This window comes from Plutella xylostella, chromosome 15, assembly GCF_932276165.1.
Source record: "Plutella xylostella chromosome 15, ilPluXylo3.1, whole genome shotgun sequence".
NCBI lineage: Eukaryota > Metazoa > Arthropoda > Insecta > Lepidoptera > Plutellidae > Plutella > Plutella xylostella.
In genome coordinates, this window is record NC_063995.1 from 2679892 (window position 1) to 2692032 (window position 12141).

At 37.3% G+C, this 12141-nt stretch overlaps 2 protein-coding genes across 2 annotated transcripts; one reads left to right on the forward strand and one right to left on the reverse strand.

Annotated features, from left to right (window-relative positions):
• The first annotated feature begins 3857 nt into the window (after positions 1–3857).
• On the forward strand, positions 3858–11128 carry LOC105386555 (SET and MYND domain-containing protein 4). Its single transcript, XM_011557143.3, has 7 exons — positions 3858–4507; positions 5218–5413; positions 5698–6057; positions 6137–6775; positions 6953–7168; positions 7508–7631; positions 10875–11128. The coding sequence occupies exons 1-7, from the start codon at positions 4183–4185 to the stop codon at positions 11064–11066; spliced, it is 2052 nt and encodes a 683-aa protein (XP_011555445.3). The 5' UTR covers positions 3858–4182; the 3' UTR covers positions 11067–11128.
• Positions 8524–11586, reverse strand: LOC105386556 (dynein light chain Tctex-type protein 2B). Its single transcript, XM_038108257.2, has 5 exons — positions 11568–11586; positions 10605–10670; positions 10404–10518; positions 9896–10045; positions 8524–9275 (listed from the first exon to the last, which is right to left on the reverse strand). The coding sequence occupies exons 2-5, from the start codon at positions 10624–10626 to the stop codon at positions 9110–9112; spliced, it is 453 nt and encodes a 150-aa protein (XP_037964185.1). The 5' UTR covers positions 10627–10670; positions 11568–11586; the 3' UTR covers positions 8524–9109.
• Between the last annotated feature and the right edge of the window lie 555 nt (positions 11587–12141).

The following is a 12141-nucleotide window of genomic DNA, read 5'->3' on the forward strand; positions in this document are numbered from 1 at the left end:
ATGTTTGGAATAACCGAAGTTACCTACTACATAATATAATAAGGGTGACTAACTGACTACACACAGGCTGTGAAGTCGGCTCGAATATGTAAGGAACCCTAAAATCCGACATTAATCCAACATTCGATCATGACACCTGTAAAAAAGCTGCAATGTACTGGTAGAGCCTGTAAAGTTACGGCTTATAAAATAAGAGCGCGAAGTTTGAGAGCATTATGTCTGAGCCTGGGCTACAATTTACTGTGGTTTATTATATTTTTGTCTCGGACACTTATCTCGTAATAGATACAGGATAATAATAATTAGATCTAGCTGAACTGCGAAAACCAGCTTCCATAGGGATTTATATTCCAGCTTCCGGCAACACCAGTTAATTGAAAAGATACATAAGGTCAACCTACTTATTATACTTATATTTTATTGTTAATTTACTTATAATGACCATCTCTGATGAGCAACATTTATAAAGTGCATTATCATGACGTCAAGAAACAATATTCTGCAGTAACAAATTACTGTGTAAAGCAATTTTTCTTACAATAAGTACAGAATTCTAAGACTGCTCAGTGGAACTTTCTGACTTATTTTCCGAGAAGCTAGGAAACTTGGAAGGCTGCTGACTAGTGCCTGCATTCTTTATTATTAAATGGGATAATAGGTGGAGCCTTGGGTAAATTGTTGTAGGTACATAGTTAATTGTCTGCGTAGACAATATGAATACACGAGGTTCGTATCTTACCTACCCATAATTAGTTGCCCTGGTATGTATCAAGTCCTAGATTCTATTCCATAATTGTTTAGTAGTATACCATACATAATCATAAGTTACGTTTTAATCAGATGAGTAGGCCATTCTGAGTATCTATACAGGGTGATTGGAAAGTCGATGTATTCCTTCAAATGGGTTATAGTCGAAGGCATTTCCAGTCGATTGAACCCCATAATGCATTATCCGAAACTCAACCATTTCTGAGTTATTTAAGTTTTAAGTTTTTTTTTAAAATTTTGCCAAAATTTATGTTTAAAAGCCAAATATTTAAAAAAACTATCCATTTTATTAATATTTTTTTGATTGTTTTGCATCAGTGACACCCTAGTTAGCTAATTATAATCATTAAATTTTCAATACTTTACTTAATTTAGACACAGTGCTTCAAAATAATTCAAACATTAAAATCTACAAAGTCCATTTATAAGACATTTTACCTTAAAATTGGAACAAAATCTCGTTCGGTTCCCTACTGAGATTTGTCCGCCTATGCGGTTGTTTTGGCTATATCTTGGTCATACCTTAATCGATTTTAGATTAAAATATATCATTTTAAAGCTTATAAATTGAATATGTTTTTAAGCTGTAGTGCCTGAAAATTTTTCAGATTCTTTTTTAATTAAGCATTTTTGTTTTCGCCTTTTAAAACATTTTCTTAATGTTTCAATTATTTTTAACCGACTTCAAAAAAAGGAGGAGGTTCTCAATTCGTCGGGATCTTTTTTTTTATATTTTTTTTTATGTATGTTCACCGATTACTCCGCCGTTTATGGACCGATTTTGAAAATTCTTTTTTTGTTGTATTGCATTGAGCTCCCAGGTGGTCCCATTTTTTTTTCAGAATTTTAGTTCACCCCCATGGGTGGGTAAAGGGGTAAAAACAGGGTATGAATTTCCATTTTGGGCACATATTAACCGATTCTAATGAAATTAAGAACGTAAATATAGTTCTTATAACAAAAAAATATGATGGTGACCTTGAGCTGATCTGATGATGGAAACGGAAGGCAGTCAGGGGAACTTCTCAACGGTATATAGCAACTACTTCGTGTTTAGGCTTGAATGATTCGTATTGATTTGTAGGACTTTTTGGTATCATTTCCACCTTACTTTTGATTGAAAATTATTGCAAATAAACTAAAAACTATAAAATAAAATAATAATAAAAAAAATAAAAAAACCGCCTTCAAAAAACCACTAAAATGTAAGAAATAATTTAAGGTTTACACAAATTCTACTCGTATGGGACAGTACAAATATACCTAAGCAGGAACTGTTCTTTTTTGAAGTTGGTGCCATATTTCTTCAGATTACTTTGACACCGCACCAACTTCAAAAAAGAACAGTTCCTGCTTAGGTATATTTGTACTGTCCCATACGAGTAGAATTTGTGTAAACCTTAAATTATTTCTTACATTTTAGTGGTTTTTTGTAGCACTGTGTCTAAATTAAGTTGAATGGCTGTCACTGATGCAAAACAATCAAAAAAGTATTGATAAAATGGTTGGTTTTTTTTATATCTCGCTTTTAAGCATAAATTTTGGCAAAATTATAAAAAAAAATCAAACTTAAATAACTTAGAAATGGTTGAGTTTCGGATAATGCATTATGGGGTTCAATCGACTGGAAATGCCTTCGAATATAACCCATTTAAAGGAATACATCGACTTACCAATCACCCTGTATAATTTCATGTTGCCAAGATTTTTAACAAAATGTATCCAAGCAATATGTTTATGCCAAGAAAAGCACACACAAATGGCTTAATCATATGTAATACTAACTTATGTACAATGCAAAGCAGACCGTGTGATAGGCAATGAGAAGGAGCTTTTTGACAATATTTGGGCACATCACATCCAAGACTGATGAACATGCCATACTCGTATGTGTGATATATGGCACATGATATTAGATACCAATTTCAGAACATGGGAGTTAAAACAGCAGTCATTGCAGGCAAGGAGATTGCATTTAAAAATATAATTATAATACGTAATACGATGTGCATTATATAAATAAAATAAAAATAATACGATGCTAAATTATCTGTCAATCTATCACAACACGAATTCCGTTTTTACCTCTTCGGCGTCTCGGCGCCCACTTTTTTAATCTGGGTATTCTCCCTAATTACCTGTGATGACTGGGTGTTTGTCTCTGGTTCTCGGAAGGTCGCTTGGGTTCTTGATCGGACATGTGCAAGGACGTGCCCAGTGAGCCGTGCAGCCTCCAGCAGAGCCTGACCGGTGGAACGCATCAGGAATGATGACTGTTTGTGTGGAAAAAAATACGCAATAATGCTTGTAATATGCAGTAAAAAAAGATATGCCAGTTAACCTGTTTGGAAATCAATATATGTACTTCTCTTAAGTATGAAAAAATCAAAAGGTACCTACTACGATAAGCTTCTCGATTTTAATCTCCTATTTTTTTGAAAGTTTCGTTACATAGATTACGCTTACTACATACTTAAACTTTTAGGGTGCCTTAATTGCACCAACTATTGAAACGAAATTAAATCTATTGCTGTTCTGCTCGGTCAGTATCAGTATACGGATAAAAAAATTACCTTCCTACTTAAATAAATGTTAGGTACACTGTGCAAGTCACCCTTAATCTTTTTAGATATTAATTAAGTAAGTCAGTACATAAAAACATTAACGTACTTTCAGGCATCCTGTAACTACCTACTTAATTTTTTTGTTTTCATTCAATTAGTAAGTATTTCTAGCTCTATAAACAACAACGACAGCCGCGGATATCATAATAAAAACAAAAGTGTAAGTACGTAGGAACCTAATTCTTCAGTTTCGGAGAAGCACGTTTCGTTAACATACTTTTTTGCCTGTGTTTTTTCGTACACATGTACCATATAGTGCCAAAAAATTTAAGATTGTACGTTAGATATGTACGAGTTACTTACTATAGTAATAACAATGCTATCTTGAGTTGACATAGAATACCGTCTTATTTTTAGATTCTAGAAAACTACAATGGATGCTCATGCCATAGATGTGTACATAGGCAGTTGCCACGTACCAAACAAACGAAGTAGGTACATAGTATTTTTGGCTCATATGCAAATATCACAAATGGAAGTTTCTCCACTAGGCGTTCTAGAAGCAACAGCAGTCGATAAATGCATTGACACAGAAAGCTTGGAAACACAGAGCAGGGAACTCTGCAGAGCACGGCTCTACGTTCCAAATTTAAAAATAGAAATAGTCGCCACCGCTCGGCGCCGGCTACCACGCTGTCGAACCGAATCTTTCTCACATTTCCTCGGTACTATCACAATATCATTGTGAACAAAAAGTGTAGCTATTTAATTAACCGCGTAAAAACTACTTTCTCGCATTTCCATTCAGTGCCAGTGACCTAGTAGATCCGTGTCTAACTATAGCTGCAACATGGCAGATGAAAATACGGGCTTCTTCAAAAAATTCCACGACACCATCAACAATTCCGTCGACGACATTTTGAGGAATAACTTCACCAATTTGGAAACAAACGAGAAAAGGGTGTCCTATTTGTGCAGTCTTCCGGCAGTGAAAAATTACGATCTGACAAGCGATTTGGAGAAATGTCAAGGGGGAGCTGCATTTCCGGTGCAGAAGGATATGGAAAAAGCGCGCGAACTAAAGAACGAAGGCAATGGCGCCGTGCAGAAAGGTGACTGGGGCAAGGCTCTGCAGCTGTACAGCCACGCCTTGATGTACGTGCCACTGAAAGAAAGTAAGTGTTTCTGGAGTTGCGAAGCGATGAGTGCGACGACGTCAGACCACCGCGTCGCGGCGCTGTTTGTAGTGAAATGTCACGATCAAATAAAAACTACATTTAATAGTATACGAGTACAACAAGCAGTGTCTGATTTACCTGCCGAATGGCGTAGTGGTTAGTGACCCTGACTACTGAGCCGAAGGTCCCGGGTTCGATTCCCAGCTGGGGCAGATATTTGTTTAAACACAGATATTTGTACTTGGGTCTTGGGTGTTGATATTTATATTTAGTATCTATCTATCTATGTATTTGTGTAGATATATCAGCTGTCCGACACCCATAACACAGGTTCTGCCTAGCTTGGGGTCGGATGGCCGTGTGTGAGATGTCCCCACATATTTATTTATTATTATTATTATTTATTATTTACCTATTCAGTCAGTCATAATTATCGATAATGAATAATTTTCTCTCATGCCTGCCAGAAAAGATTAACATAAAATTTATTATGCTCAATAAAATTTATTACTATTATTAAAAAAATAAATTTAGTGAAATAAAAAAGGATCATATTTTTCTTTCTTTGATATCGCATTTGCAGTATTTGCACTTAATCTTTCGGAAATTGGCTGTGGTCGTATTTAAGTAATTTAATATGTATTAACCAAACTGTACTTCACTATATCGGCGCAGAAGCAAACAATAAAAACGAATTTAATTTCCAGCTGAAGAAGCTTCAATACTCCTGGCCAACCGCTCAGCAGCTCTCAACCACTTGGACCAGCACGAGGATGCCATAGCAGACATCCAGAGGTGCCTGAAGCTGGGCTACCCCCGCCACCTGCGGTACAAGGTGCTGGAGCGCAAGGCGAGGTGCCTGCTGGTGCTGAAGAGGAACCGGGAGGCGATCACGGCCTTCCAGTATGTTTACTTTGTGATACTAGTTGCGTAGTGGATGTGATCAGGCGCTTCAGTTTAGGGTTGGAGCTTGTGGGGTGGGATATTTAGAGAGCCTTACGCATAAAATGATTGATTATTTTATTACGAGATACCTACTTAGTAAAAAAAACAAAACTTCCAACCATGGCATTTTCGTAAAAATTGGTGTGCATGTCATTTTAGTTTATAAACTTGTAGGTTTTCTAAAATGCATTGTTAAAGATTAATTAAATTAGTAAATGTTAACATTGACACTTATTTTCTAGAGATACTATCAGCGCATTAGATGAAGCTACCAGTTTAGATAAAGCTAAACGTACCAAGTTACGCACGGATGCTAAAATTATGTTAGAGATGCTGCACAAGGGATTGAAGCTCGCAGGGAATCCTAAGGACCCTGAACCACTGAGAAAAGTTCCACCCAAAGCCAAGTTAACGGGAAAAGCTAATGTAGAGTATCCATCACTGTCCGTAGCCGTGAATATAGATTACGATGACGTCAGAGGAAGATTTGCTACTGCAAACAGAGACATTCAAGCTGGAGAAGTCCTGCTGGTGGAGAAGCCATACAGTGGGGTACTATTGGCTGAATACGCTAAAACACATTGCCAAAATTGTTTTATTCCGTAAGTAAACAAAAGTTCTTAAATTGGATCAAAATTCACACAAAATACATCACTTATCTACACTTTTTACTTATTTCAGGTGTCCCATACCAGTGGTTTGCCCAAATTGTCCAAACGTCATATTTTGCAGTGAAAAATGTCTTGATACGGCGCAGAAATCTTACCATAAGTATGAATGCAAAATCCTTCCACTCATATGGAAATCAGGATGCTCTATAACTTGCCATATTGCTCTAAGAATGGTTTTGCAGCACAACAAAGAGTATTTCTCTGAAATTGCAAAGGAATTGACAACGAAACCACCGGGTCCACACAAGCCAAATGACTATAAGTCAGTGTACCAACTAGTGACGCACGAAGACAAGAGGACGAAACAAGATTTCTTGCACAGGACTCAAATGATCGCTTTCCTTGTGAAGCTGTTGGAAATTTGTGGGTATTTTGATGGCAAACCCAGAGACAACCCATCTTTGGAAGATTTAAAAACCATGGCTGTAGATGAGAAATACAAAGATGATGTAGCGATCTATGGCAGTCTTGTCCTGAAGAATCTTCAACTTTTGCAATTCAATGCTCACGAAGTTTTCGAGCTGCAGTGTAAGAAGCCAAAGGTCGGATCTAACATTATCAAGCACGACGGAACATCTGTGTTCCTGGCTGGCGCACTGTTTCCTACACTGTCTCTCTTCAACCACTCTTGTGACCCTGGCATTGTGAGGTAAATGTTTTTCGTTGTTTTTTTACATAGGCAGAATTCCAAATTTGTACTTCAAAAATGAAGAACAACGGCTCTATGTTTATACGGATCAGTTGTTTCAGCAACCACATAATCCCTATTTTCTATATAATTGAGATCTATGACTTAAGAGTTATACATAACAACCTATTCTCTCAGATACTTCTGCGGCCCAACTATCGTAGTGCGTGCCGTCAAGACCATTAACAAAGGCGAAGAGGTGTCAGAAAACTACGGGCCGATATTCACGAGCGTGCCCAAAGACAAGCGCCAGGCGCGGCTGAAGGAGCAGTACTGGTTCGACTGCAGTTGCGTGCCCTGCCAGCAGAACTGGCCGCTTTATGAGGACATGAATGAGAACTACATGAGGTTCAAGTGAGTTTCACTGTAATTTTTGTTGGGAAATAAGTGAGACACTTTGCAGATTCTTTATCGCTGAGTCGCTAAAAAAGACTTTAAGCTAATGTGGAACTTAAATATATAGCTGCCTTGCTTTGACAGTATACGGACAGAAAGAGACAGAGCATAGATTTAATACAGAAATTAATGTTCATTTCTGTAACTCAGCGTATCTATCTACATTTTGGGGAGAGTATGCAATCTTATAAGAATTTATGATTATCCGTGAATGTTGCGTAACACTATGAATATATAAAAAAAGATAATATGGATCCTACAATAGTATAGCTTAATTATTACGTATGCTTGTTTCAGGTGCGACTCCGACAAGCCGTGTCCAAACGTGATCCCCGTGACGCTGGACTGCAAGGAGTTCATGGTGAAGTGCGGCCTGTGCCAGCAGTACACCAACATACTGAAGGGACTCAAGTCTTTGCAGGTAAGACTACATATTGAAATAGCTGCATGCGTAGCTGATTATGAATACCGATCTCTCGCGCTCGCTCTCGTCAAGTTTATTGTGCACATTCTAATTTACGGTTAAGCTACGGTTACAGGTAAGCCCTGTAATATTTGGCTCAGCAGTTTCATTGATGATTTCGAGTAGATGCAGCATGGGTGGCACACCGGGATTGGCCAGGAGAGAAGCGAGACGTTGGCTTCACCACATGGATTTTGGAGCAGGATAGCGTTTTATTTTATTATTATATAGAACTAAAAGGCTGTTCTGTGTAGGTATAAAACACGAGTTTTGAAAAACCTGGAAACGTGTCATGGGAAATAGTGATATTCACAATAATTTTAACTACGAACATTACATAATATTAAGTATTGAATTCTAACTAAACGACGGAAATGTACCATTTGCAATAAATATTTACATTTCTGACGGTTTTAGTCCTAAAGTAGATTATGCTAAACATCTAAATTAAATAGTTTAAAAATGTCAAAGGTGTGAATTGGTCTAACAAGTCGTAACGAAAGCAGAATATGTTCAGAAGTGTAAACTGAAAAGTCCGTATTTTGTAACCAAACATTTATTATTATGTTAAAAAGAAGCGAAATAAACTAGGTAACTAGGTACTAACTAGATAATTAGGTCAGGAATTCCCGGATAGCGGTAATCAAATCACTCAAAAGTCACATGGTTTTCTACATGGGAAAACAACTTCCCAAAGAAGTGTTTATTATAATAATAGGAGAGGAGTAAGGTTAACATGTAGATATAGAATGCTACTAGCATCGATCCTTTGAATTTACTTGTTTTATGTGCAATATAATTTTATTATGCTTCGCAGCTTTATTCGACGCGATTTATAGTTAACAAAAAGAATAATCTATACATTACCTCTACAACCTCACAAAACTGACCTCAATACAATGTTAAAGTATGACAAGGCACATAAGTGACATAAGGCAATATTCCCCGATAGTACCGTACATTATAATTTAATTACACAACAATTTACATATACCTATTTATAAATGTGTAATGGGTGCTTCATAGTCATCCATAATAATGTGACATACATAATTAATTACATAGGTAAGTACTTAAATAAAATACAAATACTAAAGGTGTTTACCATTAGGACTAGCGAAACGTTGCGATTTAGCTACCAAGGTATCTATTTCGTGTTACCATCCATAATTCTCATCTAATTCATATCATCAGTATTCACATCAGTCTTCAAGATTTTAACATAAAATCGAGTCATTATTTATCTCAGAGAATATGCAGCTACATGGTCGTGAAAAAATCTTTGGATTCAAAAACATAATGTCATGTGATTGGTTCAGTAACCATTCTTAAATTAAATCATTGGCTAGGCCCAAGCCACTGCCCTGCCAATGACTCATAATTTGTCATCCGCTTAAAAAGGTGCTATAAGTACTCACAAAGTGTGGTTTGACAACTCAGTACATGTACACCCCATAGACGATGGTGTGGCAGAGCAGGGTGTCGTTTCTGAACGTGTCGTCGATGTAGGCGTCGGTCTCGGGGTCCCAGATCAGCCGCTGTGCGCACTTCACGCCCGCCCCTTTCATTTCTATTATTGTCGTTTGCACTATGATTTTGTACCTGAAAAAGAACGTGAAATGAATATTCGGCATTCCTTGATTACTGAATAGAATTTTGTGGCAATAACGTCACTATGTGATGATTATAAGTTGCTACACAAAATACTCAAAATTAACATTTGTATGGCACCACCCTTTCCCCATTACACGCTTTCGCGGATACTACGATCAGGGTCTACTGAAACTACTTACATTTAGTACCTAATTGTATACATACATAAGTCCACAATTCTTTATGTGTCGGTCACAAACACTAGAGTTGATCTAAGGGCTTGTCATGGTGGTGAAATAAATAATCAGATATTGGCTTCTGTCGCTATCCAGGGTGCGCCGGACTAGAGGGTTACTATGCTGCTCGAGCCACGACTCTATCTCGTTGAATTAAACGTAGCGATTGCACGACAGCTCGTTCGTCTTGTTCGTTCCTCTCGTTCGTTAGTTTTTTGATAGTATAGAGAAACAATTTATGTCACCCCTTTCGTGGATATACTTACATACACGCTCGCTCGCGAATTTCCAAAACTCGTAGAACTAAAGTTGTTCAGAATGACCTCCTGCGTCCTCCTTTCGACTTAGTTATACCCTTTTTGCAACACCTTGTATAAGTAGGTACTGACTGACCTCTTCATGTTCAACTCCTGCACCAAGTGTCTGACAGCGTTGGAGATCTTGTTGGCCCACGCGGGCGCCAGGTCGGGCCGGTACTGCCGCCCCGCCAGCTGCTCGCCCATCGCCCTCAGGATGATCTCCTGGACCGCTTGCGATTGGAACCTGGAATAATGTTAACGTTTTTGTGTATATTTTAAGAGGAGATCTTTAATTTGTACCTGATGATGTCCTCCACGACGTATCCGTGTAACTTATACCTAACAAGATCTTAACTCATTGAATACCAACTACCAACGCAATATTGTGTAGGTACATAGGTACTAGTGATACGAGGTGCCATGCATTGGCACTCAAAGGGTAAAATTCTTGCCTAGTATGGTCAGCAATATTAGTAGTGTACACTGTACACTTATTGTGCATGGCTGCTAGTTATATAAGACCAATTGCGAATTTGCAAATAAAATATGAAAAAAATAATGTTTTAGTACTATTATGTTATTAAATATAACTGTGAACTTACTTCTCTCCAAGTCCAGGTCTAACTTCATACTTAGGAGGGTCTAAAGGTTTGCCCTCAATGGTTGAAGTAACCACAGTTTCACTCTCCTCTTGAACTTCTGTTTGCTCCTCTAGGGCTGAAAATTATATTTTGATCAGTTATTTTATATGTAAGGAGTCATTTTGTAATATAACCGTTTTAGTATTTTAGTGAAGTACTCACAAGTTTCATCATCGTCAGCCATAGTTATAACTTAATCCAATATTCATACAGCCTCAAAGAGTAACACTGAAAAAATATATTTATGAATTATCAATACTTTACGTAAAATTATAGCAGCAGGTCTGAGACACGAATAGTGGAAAATATCAATAAATAAAATTATTTTATACGGTTTTGTATTGAATAATTTGTACTGTTTACTTCTTCATCACAAATAATGATTACAAAATATCATGAAACTTTAATTAAAATATTTTTCTGTATTCCCAGGACACTGACATGGCATTCAGGCTGGGCAAAGCGGCAATGGAAGCTGGGCAGTATGGGGAGGCTTTCAAGAAGTTTGTGGAAGTCCTAAAGCTGTATGACGCTACCCTGCTGCCACCGTATCGCTCCTACTACGATACCGTGCAGGAGCTCAGGCACTGCATGCTCGCTATGGGGAACTACAGGATTGTTTAAAATTTTAATTGTGAAACATGTACTTTTATAGAGTAATAAATGTGTTTTTTATGTGAATGTTACAACATATTTTATTTGCAATATATCTCATATTGTTTTTAAATGGGTACTTATATGAGTAAAATATTTGGTACCTACTTATCTTGTTAGATTATGTTTTACGTTCAAAAAATTGTTTAAGAAAATAAAAATCGATATACATTTTTTTAAGGTATCTAACCAATCTATTTTAGTTCTAATTAAACAGTCTACTTATTATCATATTGAACTTGGAACTGAATTGGGTGTTTGATGAGAAGGAGCTACTTTATTTGGATTCAGGTGATCATGGTTATGGAAGGTTAGGGTGCCTTTCCACCGGATAGGTATGTGCTACTTGTGCTATAATGTAATCCACTTATGTGGACCAATGAATATGATTGGCTGATATTAGGAGCATCTCTAGCAATATGGAAAGCCCAGATTTATGCTGGAGTTAACCTCTAAAAAAACAATAAATACCTGTATAAATGTGTGGTAATTTGTTTCCTAATAAGATATTAGATTATTTTAGATTATTGAGGAGTATTATGGTGGTATTATGTGTAAAGTTTCTTTGGATGGAAATAATAAAACACTACGGACTAAAAATTCTTTGAAATTTGAAAGTTTGAAAACACAAACAAACAAACAACTGTCATCTGTCACTAAACGTCACTGTCAGTCAGTCATTGAAACTAAAACTTGGCGGCTCTGTGATTGACACATTGACACCTTTGGTTTAAGGCACTGACACACTAGTGGACGCGGCTTACGGACGCGGGTAGGCTGTCAGCCGCGACTTAAAGATATATCTGATGTTGATGTCCTCTTCGTCGTATCCGACAACAGCGACTCTTGCTACACTCTGTTATGTGCTCTTATGTGGCTGGCAAGTCCGAACTTCGTCTTGAACACCCTGTCACACTGAGCACAGTAGAGCTGTCCCATCCTCCCATCTCGACTTCAAGACCTTGACGTGAAACGCCACTCTCGGAAGACACGCCCTAAGCCCTCCTACAACTATACATACAACAAGATATATCTAGGTAAGGAA